Source organism: Schistocerca gregaria, chromosome 1 (assembly GCF_023897955.1).
Source record: "Schistocerca gregaria isolate iqSchGreg1 chromosome 1, iqSchGreg1.2, whole genome shotgun sequence".
Classification (NCBI taxonomy): Eukaryota; Metazoa; Arthropoda; class Insecta; order Orthoptera; family Acrididae; genus Schistocerca; species Schistocerca gregaria.
Window position 1 is genome coordinate 996949401 of NC_064920.1, and position 18594 is coordinate 996967994.

The 18594-nt window shown below is 40.0% G+C and overlaps 1 protein-coding gene across 2 annotated transcripts in view; it reads right to left on the bottom strand.

Annotated features, from left to right (window-relative positions):
* LOC126278482 (WD repeat-containing protein 46-like) overlaps nt 1-18594 on the bottom strand; it is a 48056-nt gene that overhangs the window by 6410 nt on the left and 23052 nt on the right. Inside the window, exons 8-10 of one of the 2 annotated variants that reach the window (XR_007550710.1) lie at nt 12902-13058; nt 4303-4952; nt 3757-4206 (exon numbers count right to left, since the gene is read on the bottom strand). Coding sequence is in view for 1 of the 2 variants with exons in the window: in XM_049978641.1 (XP_049834598.1) it covers nt 4805-4952; nt 12902-13058 (305 nt within the window). In the remaining variant the exon portion in view is untranslated. Of the gene's footprint in view, nt 1-3756; nt 4207-4302; nt 4953-12901; nt 13059-18594 lie in introns of those variants that run through there. The other variant, XM_049978641.1, reaches the window with a different exon arrangement.

Genomic DNA, 18594 nt, shown 5'->3' on the forward strand with positions numbered 1-18594 from the left:
CACTAAGTGCATGCAAGAATTCTGCAGGAATACCTATGCTTTTGTCTAGGTTCACCATCGTATCACTGATTCATTTGTTGAACTATGTTATTTTTCGTAGCTGAAATTGCTTGCTCATACAACCATTCTTTGTTAGCATATATTGCCTCTATAAACAGACACACCTTCTCAGTAAGTTGTGCCTATATCCTTACTATGTCACATAACTCGTCAGTTAAGACGATTTTTCCGCAGTGAGCATCAATATGATATGTGCCGTTTCTAAATCGTAACTATTAAGACAAACTGCAATCTTAAATTTTCTTCCTTGAAATGTACACAGATGTGAAAGCAACAACACCCTAGTGATCACCATGATGCAATGATGACCACTTCAAACACTTTGTGACAAGGCAAGCTGGAGTATTTTTGCTTCCCCTCTTGTTCTGCCATCTGCCTCCTTAAAATTCATTTTTTCACTTTTAACTAATTACCATTAACATACGTGAATACAATCTGCATCTTCATAAAAGAGAAAAGTTGGCCCTCAGTTTTAAAGAATATAACAACAGATCTAATTTTGTGCTTAGTTTTATGTATGTAATTGATTTTGTAATTTATTTTGACTATTCCTAGTTAGTATTTTTTGTTATAGGGTGAAATTAGAAATTGTTTTGTAACTTAAATTTTATTGATGACTTATAAACAAATATAAATTCTGTACTAATTGTAAACATTTGGAAGACAAAACACTGGCATTCTTTAATTACTTATTTGGCTCTATTCGACAACATGTTAGCAAAGCCAGCCCTTAATTAATTCCAAAGTAATTAGTAGTTTTGTCAAAAGTATTGTTTTCATAACCATATCTGTTAATTTCATGATCTAAACAAATAATACAGCTTAACCTTTGTAGTACAAGAAACTGTTAAAAAGACAGAATTTTGTATTCAGTTAATTTAATGAGTTAAGTTTTATTTGTAATTTCTGTAAATTAAACCTCAAATAATGTGTAGTTTCAGGGTCTATTCTTGTGATGACACATAAGGGCGCGATTTTTGGTCTCGAGACAGTCAGTCCATGGCCGAGTTTCAGACGAGGAACCCTTATTGGTTAGATCAACAACAATGCATCCACTTAACTATGAAATAAGTGTTAATAGGCCATGTGCTAAAACAATGACAGTGTCTGTTCAATATGTACCGTATTATGCGCCAACAACTCAGTGGTTAGGTTTTAGCTGCTTGTAGAGGTTCTACAGTAAACTATTGTAGCAGCATGGTGGTGTGCTTGCCTCAAACTATTAATGAGGCTTATAGAAAGTTAAACAATAGTGCACTGGCCATATAACTGTATTATTGGGGGGTTGTGAACAGTGAAAGTAAAGAACTGTGTAACACAAATGTGCGCCTGTCGCCTACATCATTTAAAGTAGCAGTGTTGAACTTCTAACCCCCCCCCCCCCCCAATTTTTTCAGCCAGTGTAACAACACAGTACGTCGACACCAAGAACAATCAATGAAGAAATAAAGCAGGTGAATGTCACAACTTGTACCTCCACAACCACAACAGCTATCACAGAACAAATACTACAGCACACAATGGTGGCACCAAATGTAGCACCAGATTCAAGAAGAGGTGGTTGGAGGTGGGTTGTTTTGGAGGTATCATCAACTTCATCCACAAACACTAAGTTTAATACGTACTTTAGGAGTAAAGGAGGCTACTAACTGAACAGTAAAGGCATTCGGTCACTGACAGAGTCTTTCATTATTTTTTGTGTGCCTGTTGACGACTTCATGCATATATAAGAAACTTCCACATGGGAAAAATATATTAAAAGCAAAGATTCCAAGACTTACCAAGCGGGAAAGCGCCGGTGGATAGGCACAATGAATAAAACACACGAACACACACACAGAATTTCGAGCTTTCGCAACTGGCGGCTGCTTCATCAGGAAAGAGGGAAGGAAAAGGAAAGATGAAAGGATGTGGGTTTTAAGGGAGAGGGTAAGGAGTCATTCCAATCCCGGGAGCAGAAAGACTTACCTTAGGGAGAAAAAAGGATAGGTATATACTCGCGCACACACACACACACACACACACACACACACACACACACACACACACACACACACACATACATATATCTCCATCCATACATACACAGACACAAGCAGACATATTTAAAGGCAAAGAGTATGGGCAGAGATGTAAGTCAAGGCGGAAGTGTGGAGGCAAAGATGATGTTGAATGACAGCTGAGGTATGAGTGGTGGCAACTTGAAATTAGCAGAGATTGAGGCCTGGTGGATAACAAGAAGAGAGGATATATTTAAGGGCAAGTTCCCATCTCCGGAGTTCGGATAGGTTGGTGTTGGTGGGAAGTATCCAGATAACTCTGACGGTGTAACACTGTGCCAAGATGTGCTGGCCGCGCACCAAGGCAAGTTTAGCCGCAGGGTGATCTTCATTACCAACAAACACTGTCTGCCTGTGTCCATTCATGCGAATGGACAGTTTGTTGCTGGTCATTCCCACATAGAAAGCGTCACAGTGTAGGCAGGTCAGTTGGTAAATCACATGGGTGCTTTCACACGTGGCTTTGCCTTTGATCGTGTACACCTTCCGGGTTACAGGACTGGAGTAGGTGGTGGTGGGAGGGTGCATAGGACAGGTTTTACACCGGGGGCGGTTGCAAGGGTAGGAGCCAGAGGGTAGGGAAGGCGGGTTTGGGGATTTCATAGGGATGAACCAAGAGGTTACAAAGGTTAGGTGGACGGCGGAAAGACACTCTTGGTGGAGTGGGGAGGATTTCATAAAGGATGGATCTCATTTCGGGGCAGGATTTTAGGAAGTCGTATCCCTGCTGGAGAGCCACATTCAGAGTCTGATCCAGTCCCGGGAAGTATCCTGTCACAAGTGGGGCACTTTTGGGGTTCTTCTGTGAGAGGTTCTGGGTTTGAGGGGATGAGGAAGTGGCTCTGGTTATCTGCTTCTGTACCAGGTCGGGAGGGTAGCTGCGGGATGCGAAAGCTGTTTTCAGGTTGTTAGTGTAATGGTCCAGGGATTCAGGACTGGAGCAGATTCGTTTGCCACAAAGGCCTAGGCTGTAGGGAAGGGACCGTCTGATATGGAATGGGTGACAGCTGTCATAATGGAAGTACTGTTGCTTGTTGGTGAGTTTGATGCGGACGGATGTGTGAAGCTGGTATATCCTCTCTTCTCGATATCCACCAGGCCTCAACCTCCGCTAATTTCAAGTTGCTGCCGCTCATACCTCACCTGTCTTTCAACAACTTCTTTGCCTCTATACTTCCGCCTCAACTGACATCTCTGCCCGAATTCTTTGCCTTTACAAATGGCTGCTTGTGTCTGTGTATGTGCGGATGGATATGTGTGTGCGTGCGAGTGTAAACCTTTCCTTTTTTCCCCCTAAGGTAAGTCTTTCCACTCCCGGGACTGGAATGACTCCTTACCCTCTCCCTCAAAACCCACATCCTTTCGTTTTTCCCTCTCCTTCCCTCTTTCCTGAAGACGCAACCATCGGTTGCGAAAGCTAGAAATTCTGTGTGTGCGTTTCTGTGTTTTATTTATTGTGCCTGTCTACCAGCGCTTTCCCACTTCGTAAGTCTTGGAATCTTTGTTTTTAATATATTTTCCCATGTGGATGTTTCTTTCTATTTTATTTCCATCATTAATTTGAACCCAACAATGACATTTGTTATTGTCTCTGTTGCATTTCGAAACCTTTTCTATCATCTTACTTTCTCTTTTTGTTTGTACAAGTAGTTTCACTTTGTATTCATCTTCCCTTTTTCCGTAATCTACCATACATTTTATCCTGCCTAATTATAATAATACGTAATTTACTTCCAAACCATAACCTAAAAACTTTAACGCTTTCAACATTACCACTGCTAGAAAATCCACTGTTCCAAGTTTACAAACATTTTGTGTAAACTCGTTATTATTTATTAAAACGTTATTATTTCTTTGTCAAACAATTGTTAGCCTCATTTTCATAACCTGCCAGTACATAACCAGTCTTTTAAATACAGTTACACGCTTTTTTTTTTTTTTTTTTTTTTTTTTTTTTTTTTTTTTTTTTTTAAAATTTTCCTGAATTCTAGCTAACCTTTGCACCTATTGTTGTTCACCAACCTAAGTTCAGCACAGGATCAACATAGCTCATCTCAAACCAACACTTTTTCGACTTTTTTCACACCTTTGTCTCTGCCTATATATATATATATATATATATATATATATATATATATATATATATATATATATATATATATATATATATATTTTTCAAAACCTTTCTGGGGATGGAGAGGGTTCAGGAGAGGGAAGTGTGTCCGTTTGTGGTTACATATGATCACAATGATCACTATAAATCTTAAACTGCCTCCCCCTCCACCTTTTGGCATGAAACTCACAAATAATATACAGAACATCATCTGTACAAAGATGGTTGTTTAGCGTAATAAAATACTGAAATTTCTGACTTAAGTGTGATAGTATTAGAGCGGACTTACTTTTTTATGTCAAACTTGAGAGGTTGAAATATGCACTTAGGATTAACAAATGAAATGAGATTTGAACCATCTAAACACTTTATTTGAATGTGCATCACAATGTTGAAGTGAATTAAATCGACAGATCATGGATAAAAAAAAGGTGTACACCCACAATATGGACGGAAAATACACTTTTTATGCATTTGAGTTTCATACCACTTAAAATACTGCAAAAAATGTTATTGATGACATACAGGTATTCAACTTGCCAGCTACAAAACTGAAGGCTTTTGTACTTACCTGGTACAAGAAGGCTGCTGAAGCCACCTGCTGTTGCTACACCGAGTACATCCTCATATGGACAAAACTGTAAGTTTCCTATAGTTTTACCAACTTGATGACGGATGTATGGTTTTTCAGCTGCCGATCTGATGCAGTCCCTGTATACCTGTATCAATGATTCAAATGTAACTAAATGCTTTACACATTCTAACTAAATTATAAGGGGACATCAAAAACACAATCAAAAAAGTTCATCTCTTAAAGCTACCCATTCGTCCTCTACTGCATTCCTTTCCTGTGTTCTAGTCACCTGTTGCCAAATGCGCTTTCTGAAACATTCAACAAACTCTGGTTTGTTCAACTTATCCAGGTCCCATCTCCTTAATTTCCTACCTTTTTCCAATTTCTTCAGTTTTAATCTACAGTTCATAACCAACAAATTGTGATCAGAGTCCACATTAGCTCCTGGAAATGCATTACAATTTAAATCTGGTTCCTAAATGTCTGTCTAACCATTATGTAATCAATCTGAAACCTTCTACAGTCTCCTGTTCTCGTCCATCTATAAAATATTCTTTTTTTTTTATTCTTACACCAACTGTTAGGGTGATTTAATTAAGCTCTGTGCAAAATTCTACAGGGCAGAAGCTCTTTCATTCCTTTCCTCCAGTCCTTATTCACCTGTTATTTTTCCTTCTCTTCCTTTTCCTATTATCAAATTCCAGTCCCCCATCACAATTAAATTTTCATCTCCTTTAAACATCTGAGTAATTTCCTTTACCTCATGATACATTTCTTCAATCTCTTCAAGATCTGTGGTGCTAGTTGGCATATAAGCTCATACTGCAACAGTACTTGTGGGCTTCATGTCTATCTTGGCTAGCTTACCTGTATTCCAATCTTCTTCTTCATTGTCCAACCCACTCCTGCGTTACCCTTATTTGACTTTGTATTTATGGTAAAAATAACAGACCATACATTATTTCCAAACTATTTGAATGTTTGACCTTGAACATCCTTTATTGTCTACATCAATACGCTGCAAGCCACCTGACACTGTATGGTGGAGAGTACTTCTGGCTCCGCTAACTGATCCACCTTCCCTCATCTGCTTGTGAGTGGAACATGGGAAGAATGACTGTCAGTAAGTTTCCGTATTTGCTCTAATTTTTCAAATTTTCTTGTTGCAGTCATTTTGAAAGCTGTGGGAGGAACTAATATGTTCTTCACATCTTCACGGAAAGTTGTTGTTGTTGTTGTTGTTGTTGTTGTTGTTGTCTTCAGTCCTGAGACTGGTTTGATGCAGCTTTCCATGCTACTCTATCCTGTGCAAGCTGTTTCATCTCCCAGAACCCACTGCAACCCACATGCTTCTGAATCTGCTTAGAGTAGTCATCTCTTGGTCTCCCTCTATGATTTTTACCCTACACGCTGCCCTCCAATACTAAATTGGTGGTCCCTTGATGCCTCAGAACATATGTCCTACCAACCGATCCCTTCTTCTGGTCAAGTTGTGCCACAAACTTCTCTTCTCCCCAATCCTATTCAATACTTTCTCATTAGTTATGCGATCTACCCATCTAATCTTCAACATTCTTCTGTAGCACCACATTTCGAAAGCTTCTATTCTCTTCTTGTCCAAACTATTTATCGTCCATGTTTCACTTCTATACATGGCTACACTCAATACAAATACTTTCAGAAATGACTTCCTGACACTTAACTCTATACTCAATATTAACAAATTTCTCTCCTTCAGAAACGCTTTCCTTGCCATTGCCAGTCTACATTTTATATCCTCTCTACTTCGACCATCATCTGTTATTTTGCTCCCCAAATAGCAAAACTCCTTTACTACTTTAAGTGTCTCATTTCCTAATCTAATTCCCGCAGCATCACCCGACGTAATTTGACCACATTCCATTATCCTCATTTTGCTTTTGTTGATGTTCAGCTTATACCCTCCTTTCAAGACACTGTTCATTCCATTCAACTGTACTTCCAGGTCCTTTGCTGTCTCTGACAGAATTACAATGTCATCGGCGAACCTCAAAGTTTTTATTTCTTCTCCATGGATTTTATTACCTACTCCAAATTTTTCTTTTGTTTCCTTTACTGCTTGCTCAATCTACAGATTGAACAACATCAGGCAGAAGCTACAACCCTTCTCACTCCCTTCCCAACCACTGCTTCCCTTTCATGTCCCTCGACTCTTATTATAACTGCCATCTGGTTTCTGTACAAATTGTAAATAGCCTTTCGCTCCCTATATTTTACCCCTGCCACCTTCAGAATTTGAAAGAGTCAACATTGTCAAAAGCTTTCTCCAAGTCTACAAATGCTAGAAACGTAGGTTTGCCCTTCCTTAATCTAGCTTCTAAGATAAATCGTAGGGTCAGTATTGCCTCACGTGTTCCACCATTTCTATGGAATCCAAACTGATCTTCCCCGAGGTCAGCTTCTATCAGTTTTTCCATTCACCTGTAAATAATTCGTGTTAGTATTTTGCAGCAGTGACTTATTAAACTGATAGTTCGGTAATTTTCACATCTGTCAACACCTGCTTTCTTTGGGATTGGAATTATTATATTCTTCTTGAAATCTGAGGGTATTTCGCCTGTCTCATACATCTTGCTCACCAGATGGTAGAGTTTTGTCAGGACTGGCTCTCCCAAGGCCGTCAGTAGTTCCAATGGAATGTTGTCTACTCCGGGGGCCTTGTTTCGACTCAAGTCTTTCAGTGCTCTGTCAAACTCTTCACGCAGTATCGTATCTCCCATTTCGTCTTCATCTACATCCTCTTCCATTTCCATAATATTGTCCTCAAGTACATCTCCCTTGTATAGACCCTCTATATACTCCTTCCACCTTTCTGCTTTCCCTTCTTTGCTTAGAACTGGGTTTCCATCTGAGCTCTTGATATTCATACAAGTGGTTCTCTTTTCTCCAAAGGTCTCTTTAATTTTCCTGTAGGCAGTATCTACCTTACCCCTAGTGAGATAAGCCTCTACATCCTTACATTTGTCCTCTAGCCATCCCTGCTTAGCCATTTTGCACTTCCTGTCGATCTCATTTTTGAGACGTCTGTATTCCTTTTTGCCTGCTTCATTTACTGTGTTTTTATATTTTCTTCTTTCATCAATTAAATTCAATATTTCTTCAGTTATCCAAGGATTTCTACTAGCCCTCGTAAAGTATTCTCTTAGAATCTCTACAGGAGACCTCTCCATGATGCACAATGCCTCTCTTGTAATGTCTGCCACTGGAGTTTGTTGAGCAATTCTGTAACACTCTTGCAATGACCAAATGACTCAATGATGAAACATGTCACTCTGCAATGACACTTCTTTCTCATTCCTTACTGTCAGTCCTATCTGGTAAGGGTCTCAGACTGATGAACAATCAGTTAAACAAGCTCCTTGTAAGTCAGTCCTTTGTGGATGAGTTACAATCCCTTAAAATTCTTCCTACAAATCTGTATGGCGTCTGCTTTTCCTACTATTGGTTTTATGTGGTCTTGGCACTCAAAGTTGCTCTGGATAGTTAATAGTAGATATTTTAGAGTAGATACTATTTCCAGCTATTTGTAATCAATAGTGTTGTTGTACAGTAGTGGATTTCTTTTCCTATGGATGTGCAATATGTTACATTTATTGACATTCATGGTCAAGTGCCAGAGCCTGCATCATTCATCAATTCTCTGTAGATCATTCTGCAACTCCATACTGCCTTCTGGCATTGCTACTTCCTTATAAACAACTGTAATATCTGTAAACTGTCTTAAAGAGCTTCTGATGCTTTCTACTAGATCATTTACAGATAAGGTGAACAGTAATAGTCCTATGACCCTTCTTTGGGCTACTCTAGAAATTACCTTTACCTCTGTCAATTCTGCTCCACTGAGAGTGATGTGTTGAGTTCTATCTACTATGAAGTCTTGAATCTTGTTGCACATTTGGTTCAATACTCTATAAGCTCATAATTTTTTCACTAGATAGCAGTGCAGGACAGTGCCAAATGCCTTTTTGAATTCAAGGACATGGCATCAACTTGAGTCCCGTTGTCTACAGCACTATGGATTTCATGGAGAAACAGGAGGAAAGGAAGGAAGATTGGATTTGATTTCCCATCAACATCAAGGTCATTACAGACAGAGCACAAGCTCAGATGGCGTTAAGGATGGGGAAGAAAATTGGCTGTGCCCTTTCAAAGGAAACGTCCAGGCATTAGCCTAGAGCTATTTAGGGAAATCACTGAAAACCTAAATCTTGATGGCCGGATGCAGGTTTGAACGAGTTTCACAGGAATCTGTCTTGGAAGAATTCATGTTGGTTTTCATACAGGAGATTTTTGTTCTCCAAAAAAAGACATAATTTTTTTAGCATAAAACAGAAGTCATAATTCTACAACAGTATGACGTCAATGGTATAGGCCTTTAATTATAAACATCTTTCCAATGGCAATTTTTCCAGTCACTAGGTACCCTTTGCTGCTCCAGCAAACTAAAATAAGCTGCTGCTGAAAGGAAGCAAGTTCTTTGGCATAATTTTTGTCGAATGTTACATGTATCTTATTTGGCTATGATGACTTTCCACTGCTACGCAACTGTAGTTCTTTCTCTATCCTGCGACTGGTTCTCTCAATATCTGCCGTGTCAACATTCATACTATGATTGAAAGGAGGGCAGTATTATCGTCTGCTACAGTGAAACAATTTCAGATGACTGTTTTTTAGTGTAGCAGCCTTCTCTCTTTTTCATTTCAGTGCCAGTATGGTCAATGAGTGACTGAATGGACATTTCGAACTTTCTACTGAATTTACATAAAACTCACGCTTCTTACAGTTCTTAGTCAGATTAGTTGACAAAATTTTACTTTTGCTGCAAATGAAACCTTGATTCGTTTAACTGAATGGGTAAGTCAGTTGAGATCATTGGTATACGGGGTGTGAGAGAGGCCTCTCCAACCGCTGGATCTGTGACATAGTAGCTTCAATAACACTATTTCGCATAGTTTTAAGCTGTGAATGGGTAGCATTACAAAGTTTTGGACAATTCACATTCCATAGTAGTGTTCTAATCATAACTGAAAGTCATAAATATAACTTTCCCAATATATAGGCTTCATGTTCAAACAAACTGCGAGGAAGAAAATGAAACTGCACATTTTCGCAGCACAGCATAGCATAGCATTTTCTTTCTGGAAGTCAGTTTTAACAGACAACCTGTACACTGTTGTTAAAAAATATTTAGCCTATGTCGATGTGAATGTCTATTAGACAATATTATGAAAAGGATGAGATTGCTACTCACCATACAGCAGAGATGTCGAGTTGCAGACATCTTTTAGTTATGCCTGTTTGTGACTCAGCATCTCTCCTTATGGTGAGTAGCAAATTATCATTTTCATAATATTATCATTATTCCACACTGTTAGTAGTCTTTTTATTGTGCCTGTCTGTGACTCAGCATTTCCACTATATGGTGAGTAGTAATCTATCCTTTTCATAATATTGTAATTATTCCATCCTGTATTTTCCATTGTTTGAATGTTCATCAGAGTATTGCGTAAACAGTTGAAGTCAGTCTGTCCAACAACTTTTCGAGATTTTTGGAAACAATGTTTCTCCATTTATATATTAGCACAAATATATATTTTCTGTTTCCTAATGTAACTGTTAAAACACAGGTACTACTGTTTGTTGGTGTGTGTGGTGTGCACAGTAGCATGGAATTGTCCACCAAGAAAAAACAGTTCAACACTGAGGAATGTAGCATGAATTGAATTTTAGAAAAAGAACAAAATGAATCTCATCTAAGAAAGTTTAAAAGTTAAATCCTGATTTGGGATCAGATGATGAAAGTATCATCATTATATCACCACCAAACAAAAGGCTGATCGTTCCCTGACCCCTCTCTAGAGGATCTGTTAAAAACTTGACAGAAGAGGAAGCCATTTTGGATGTTCATGCCTATCCCTGATGCTATCTATACTTCTTTATATTTTAGTAATAGTTTCATTCCGGTAAACACATTTCACTGCAGTTCAATATATGAAGTTATTGGTGAACTCAAAAACCACTCTCAAACTAAAGTTACAGGAGAGCAATGAGCAACTGAGTTATCTTGTGTGTACACTGCATTAATAAAAGGTAAAGTAGTCATCAATCCACAGATTGGTTTGATAATCATTATGTTTAATTAGGCACAGTGATATTGGTGATAGACTAGAAGTGCTTTCCTCTAACAGCTGAGGTTTTTTATACAGTAAACAGACCTCCTGAATGACTCATCCACATTTAGTGAAAGAAGACATACTTTCAAACAAAAGCTACTTAGCTTGAAGGGGGACATTTTTTTGTAGGTGGAAGGGCAGAGAAGACATGATAGTCAACCTCATTATTTTAAATGGAATGGCAAGTTATATTATTCACCTTTTAATACGTTTGAAGACAAGTACAGCGTATTAGGTTGTACAGTAATTGTCTTATATATCAGTAGAGGGTGATGACCTTTTACAAGTGCATTCGCGAACACACACAATGCGTTAGGATGAAATGTACAGCAAGCAATTTAATGACAGAAGATAACATGGTTACAATGTGTGTTCATTGATGGTGACTATTAACAGTTATACATGCTGCGAAACATTGTATGTGGACAATACTGCATACTGACAATCACCCAAGCTGACAGCAAAACAAGCTCATGTAATACATTCTTTCATGTCTTCACTATAGGTTAGTATTTCATTGGAAACTTGTTGATTCAATTTACCCCACATGTAAAAATCCAGAGGCTTTAGGTCTCCCAAACATGCAAGTCATTTTGTGTTGCCAGACTGATCAATCCAATGATCTTCAAACCTGTTGTTCAGAACCTCTGTAATCCTCTGTGCATAATATGCAGGACATCCATTGTGTTGGTACCACATGACTTGCGGTATGCCAAGTGGGTGTCTTTCAGTAACAGTGGCAGCACCTCTGTTAAGAAGTCCCATCAATAAAACAGGGAACAATAATTTGAATATTTAGAAGATTGCACCACACATTGACTGACCAACGTCTCTGTTTGTTCACTTCTATCAGTAACTGTGGGTATTCAGATGACTGGTAGTGCATATTGTGAAGATTAATGTGCCAATGGTTTGTAAACGAGGCTCTGTCCATAAATAACATCTTGGTCAAGAACATATAATCTGTTTACAGCTTCTGTAGTCCCCATTTGGAAAATTTTATCCTTTATCGAAAGTCATCACCTTGGTGCTCCTGACAAAGAGATACATAGCATGGATGAAATCTGCTGGAATGTACTATTTGCAGAATACTTTGTTGACTGACTCCACCCTTGCGCTCAAGCTGTACTAACATGTAGACTGTGTGCTACAGCTGCTAAGACATCAACTGCAAGTCACTTGATGATTGCTGATTTGAGCCATTTAGGATTTTTTAATATCAACATTTCCTGTTATCTGGATTGTTTGTATTGTGTTTGCAAAGGTAGATCACAGAGGTGTCACATGATAAGGATATCTCTCAGTAGAAAATTGCACTGCTGCATTCATATTTTGGCAATATCTGTCTTAAATAAAATCTGTAACCACTTTCTCAGCTTTGGCAAAGAACACTGCAAAGATATGATAATTTTATGAAGATTTCTTCCACTTGCTATGACAGCAAACCACAGCCTAATGGCCCTTGTGCAACAGATAAACAAACGAGCTCTACAATGAGTGAAATGTTGTTTACATTCGATGTAATCTGTACAATCATCACACTCCATGATTAATGGACACCCCATGCTTAATCAATTCTCACAGAACCTAATGGATCGAACATGTCTTCAAACATATTATTAAAAGGTAAATAATAGAACATACCAGTACATTAAAAGTAAAGAAGTTGAGTATCATATCTCCTCTACCCTTCTATGTATTAAAAAATATGACCACCACACTATGCCCCCACAACCTAAGCGGCTTTGATTTGAAAGATTTTCTTCTATCACTAAAAGGGGCAGAGTTATTCAGGTGGCCTGTCTTAAATGCCTTAACCTGTAGAGAGAGAGAGAGAGAGAGAGAGAGAGAGAGAGAGAGAGAGAGAAAATTTTTTACTAACCTCAACTACACTGCCCATGCCCACAGCAAGCAATCCACGCTGGCTGAATGAAAGCTGTGTTGCTGGAGAACGGAGGTTATAATGCTGTAATGGTCCTTCAAGCATGCGTATATCCCACAGTTTTAAGCTCCGGTCCACAGAACTGGTTGCCATGTACCTACAAAAACATCAAGAAATGTGCACATTACAAAATAAACAATGGTGGACTTTACACATTCTCTGCATGATTTTACAGATTCTTAGAGCAATGTGCTTAATTCTTTTTGTATAATAGAACAGGATAGATAAAAATCTGTTCACCAAAGAGCTGCAGGAGGAAATGCACATAAAAGTTACTGAAATGTGCAATCTTTTGGAGCCAGCGCGGCAAGGAAGAGGGACGAAGGAATGGGACTGGTTAGTCCCCCCTTAAACTGAGTTTCTGAGTGACCTCTCTGTAGCTCTCCATTTCCTAAACATTTTCCAAAAGGATGGAGCTCCACCCCACTGGCACCATCATGTCTGGGAATTTCTTTCTTGGTGACAGGTAAGTCACATGAAACATCAAGACTTGGCTTTGCACTTCTGAAGAAGCCCTTGTAGTGTTTCGAGAATTTCCGCGTAAATCCTAGAACCACTAGGCCTTCTTCCATCTCGAACACATGATATTTTAGATCTGAGAGTGGGAGGCTGGAATCCTACCTACTGCGTGTCACATGTTTGTGTGTGCAGGTGTGAAATCAGTCGCTAGCAGAAGGTAGACACGGTGGACAAACAGCACTGACAAGTACTTGTTGGGCGATCCATGCAAGTTCTAGTGAAAGTATACTGAAGAACCGTGGAGCTTCTAGGTTATTCTGTGCTAATCATACCAGTGACCATTGTTATAAATAACAAGAACAACTGAGATTCTGAAGTCTGAAAATAAAAGAACAGGAAAAGAAAAACCTCTTATCTTGGGCTTGCTACAGGCAAAACATATTTTACGATTTCTTTATAAGAGTTGTTAAGCCAACTTTTTGCTAAATGTACTTCAATCTGTTTCTAATGTGAGACGATACGAGCGACTTACAAGAGGTCTAATATTTATGTGTGAAGTGTGAAATTTGTTCGTTATGAAGCTCAAATACACCAATAGTTACTGAAAAGTATTTTTCGAGTACCTAATTATTTTGCAAGTAGAGAGAGAGTCTTTCAGGTTCCTGTGACTAGTATCATTGTTCGGAGAAGTAGTTTATAGAGATTCCAGAAGCTGGCTACCCACAGAAGATCGGCTGTGTACAGCAAGTAAGTCAACTCATATAAGAGAAGTGGGAAGTTTGCACATACACTTCACACACTCTTAGTCACCAAATCGTTAGACCCTGTGACTTTTTCACGTGGGGCTATGTTAAGCAGGCTGTTTACGTGCCACCTCTACAACAACTGTGGCTGACCCGTAAAACTGTGTCACTGCTACAGTGAACACCATAACATAACACATGCTTCTTCATGTGTCGGAAGAGTTTGGTTAGCACTTACGTATTTGCCATGGAACAAAGGGGGCACACATTGAACATTTATAACCTGCGTTAAAACTTACTCCTTTCACTGGTAAGTAGACTGTTCATGTACAACTTATACTTCATAAAATACAAATCAATTAATTAATTGGTTCCATCTTTCTGAATAATTCTGTATGTTGCTGTGCACCAGTTTGAATGTACGCTGTCCTTACTTCCATGCTTAAACTGAAGTAAGACCTGTTCGCTTGAATGATTTTTGTGATCACTTTATGTTAAAATTGCATACAAAAATGTGTCTGTTTGTTACATGTGTTTGAGGAAGATTTGGAAAGGTGTTGCAGTGGTGTTCCCCCTCGAATTAGCATCTGGCAGTGTGGGCCACTTCATCTGATACAGCCAATGGTTGTTATCAGTGAGAACATCACACCACCATTGTTGAAATTCTATGAATTTATTGTTAAAGAATTGTATAACAAAAGTCTTCCCCCCCTCCATGAACCATAGACCTGGCCACTGGTGGGGAGGCTTGCATGCCTCAGTGATACTGATAGCCATACCGTAGGTGCTACCACAATGTTACTGTGAATGGCTGAAAGCAAGGGGAAACTAGAGCTGTAAATTACTCGAGGATATGCAGGTCTGATGTATGGTTAAATGATGATGGCACCCTCTTGGGTAAAATATTCCAGAGGTAAAATAGTCGGCCATTCAGATCTCTGGGCGGAGACTACTCAGGAGAATGTCGTTATCAGGAGAAACAAAACTGGCATTCTATGGATCAGAGTGTGGAATGTCAGATCCCTTAATCAGGCAGGTAAGTTAGAAAATAGTGGTTGGATATAGTGGGAATTAGCAAAGTTCGGTGGCAAGAGGAATATAGGGTTATAAATACAAAATTAAATAGGGGCAATGCAGGGGTAGGCTTAATAATAAATAAAAAAATAGGAGTGCTGGTAAGCTACTATGAACAGCATAGTGAATGCATTATTATAGTCAAGATAGACACGAAGCCCATGCCTACCACAGTATTACAAGTTTATAAGCCAACTAACTCCGCATATGATGACGAGATTGAAGAAATGTATGATGAGATAAAAGAAATTATTCAGATAGTGAAGGAAGATGAAAATTTAATAGCCCTGACAGACTGAAATTCGATAGCAGGAAAAGGAAGAGAAGGAAAAGTAGTAGGTGAATATGGAATGGGGGTAAGGAATAAAAGAGGGAGCCATCTGGTAGAATTTTGCACAGAGCATAACTTAATCATAGCTACCACTTGGTTTAAAGAATCAGGAAAGAAGGTTGTATATGTGGAAGAGACCTGGAAACACTGTAAGTTTAAGATAGATTATATAATGGTAAGACATCAATTTAGGAACCAGGTTTTAAACTGTAAAACATATCCAGGGGCAGATGTGGACTGACCACAATCTATTGGTCATGAACTGTAGATTAAAACTGAAGAAACTGAGAAAAGGTAGAAATTTAAGGAGATGAGACCTGGATAAACTGAAAGAACTAGAGGTTGTAGAGGGTTTCAGAGAAAGCATTAAGGAACGCCTGTCAAGAATGGGGGAAAGAAATACAGTAGAAGAAGAATGGTTAGCTTTGAGAGATGAAATAGTAAAGACAGCAGAGTATCAAGTAGGTAAAAAGACGAGGGCTAGTAGAAATCCTTGGGTAACAGAACAGATATTGAATTGAACTGACGAAAAGAGAAAATATAAAAATGCAGTAAATGAATCAGTCAAAAAAGAATACATGCATCTCAAAAATGAGATTGACAGGAAGTGCAAAATGGCTAAGCAGGGATCGCTAGAGGACAAATGTAAGGATGTAGAGGCACTGTACTACCAACATAACTTGCAATGTTTAGCTGCACCCCACAATTATGATACAACTGCTGCTAGGTTGTGGCAGCAATGGAAAAACAGGACAGTCAACACAAAGGGTTCCGAACTGAGCCAATACATAACGAAGGTGACAGCTGCCTTCTCTTCTTGTGCCACTTATAACTCATGTCTCGTCTTTTTGCTTGTGTTTTTGATGTACTGTATTCAGCAACATTAGTGGCTGTCAACCTTTTAAATTCAAACACTCAGTCTTGAAGAATATGATCGGTCAGAATCAAGGAAATGTGGGCCATTTCTGATTAATGAGCTTTTATTGGCTAGGGACTTGTTCCACCACGCCACACCAATACACATCGAGTCGTAGACTTCACACTAGTTTTTGCAGTTGTGATGTCACTAGTGGGCTTTCGACTACTGATTTTTGGAAGCACATGTAAATGACCCCAGTGTGACCTGTGTGCAATCCCATTACTGATTTTTGCAGGTGCATGTGAGAACCCTAGGATGAAGCGCGTGCATTTCAATGATTCATTTCATTTGTAGTGTGTGTGCAACAGTATGCCATTTCCAAGCAGCAGCACACTGAACATGTATCATAAACACATCACCCTTATCATTAAATGTCAGTTAATAAAGCTTAAAGATATATTATGATAACCATGACAAGAGCTGAAACTCATACAATTCATCTGTAGTATAAGGAATAAAACAGTAGTTTACAGAGTTAGAGGTGGTAAGTTCGCATCCCACTACATACCAACTTTTTCTTTTTTTTTTTTTCGTCCTAGTGTTCTTAACACACTCTGGGGCTTTGTTAAGTAATACAAGTATGCTCTGCAATATTTGATCTTATTTAACATTGCCGTCGGGCAAAGGCAGTGCGGATGGCCGACTCCAGGCTCACCACATTGTCGGCGGCAGAGCGGCCTTTACAGAACCCACCCTGAGACGGAGCCAGAAGGCCTCGAGACTCCAGTACCCAATTCAAGCGCCGGCTCACCATCCGTTCAAGCAACTTGCAAAGAACGTCGGTGAGGCTAATGGGATGGTAGCTGTCCACCTCCAAAGGTGTTGTAGCAGCAGCGTAGGAAGATGTCATTCTCACAGGATGGAGTTGGTCGTATTTCCTCTTGGCCTCAGTATAGGTTAGTCGGTCCAGGGTCTTGTATTCCATGATTTTATGCTCTTTCTGGAAAATTTGGCAGTCTGGCGAGCAAGGTGAATGGTGCTCCCCGCAGTTGACACAGATGGGAGGCGGGGCACATGGAGTATTGGGATGTGATGGGCGTCCGCAATCTCGACATGTGAGGCTGGAAGTGCAGCGAGAAGACATATGGCCGAACTTCCAGCACTTAAAGCACCGCATCGGGGGAGGGATATAGGGCTTAATGTCACATCGGTAGACCATCACCTTGACTTTTGCCGGTAATGTATCCCCTTCGAAGGCCAAGATGAAGGCACCGGTAGCAATCTGATTTTCCTTCGGACCCCGATGAACGCGCCGGACGAAATGTACACCTCGGCGCTCTAAATTGGCGCGCAGCTCTTCATCAGACTGCAAATGAAGATCCCTATGGTAAATAACTCCCTGGACCATATTTAAACTCGTATGAGGTATGATTGTATCGGCAACATCCCCCAACTTGTCACAAGCGAGTAACCGTCGTGACTGGGCATAGGATGCCGTTTGTATCAGGACTGACCCAGAGCGCATTTTTGACAAGCCCTCCACCTCCCCAAACTTGTCCTCTAAATGCTCGACGAAGAAATGAAGCTTTGTGGAGAGAAAAGACTCCCCATCAACCCTCGTACGAACTAAGAAGCGGGGCGAATAACTGCTACTGCCATCCTGAGACTTACGTTCCTCCCACGGTGTGGCCAGGGAGGGGAATGTTTTCGGATCGTACTTCTTAGCGTTAAACTGAGCCCGAGAACGCTTAGAGACTGCTAGCAGCTGGCCACCAGCGAGAGACAATGTACCACGCTTCATTGCGGGTCATCCGCCCTGATGCCACCTACTCCGACCAAGGGCCCTCCCCACGGGCGCCACCCAGCCACAGCAAGAGCCACCTGGCAGGATGGCCGTTGCCGGGAGTCCCAATACCCCAGGAGGATAGGCATCTACTCGTTGGCATATGTGGGGAGTTAACGGCGCAGGCATCAGTAGAGCGATCCCTGTGTTGTCAGGTGGCTACAACCAGCAGGGTACAAGGCGGCCCCACCACAACGGACTGGCTACCGTGCTGGATGTTAGGTAACATGTGGTCCATGGTCGCCGTCGGTGCAGAAAGAGGCACTGCACAGTGCAAGGTGTTATCTGCATGCAGAAAAAGAGTCATGCCCAAGAGATGGAGAG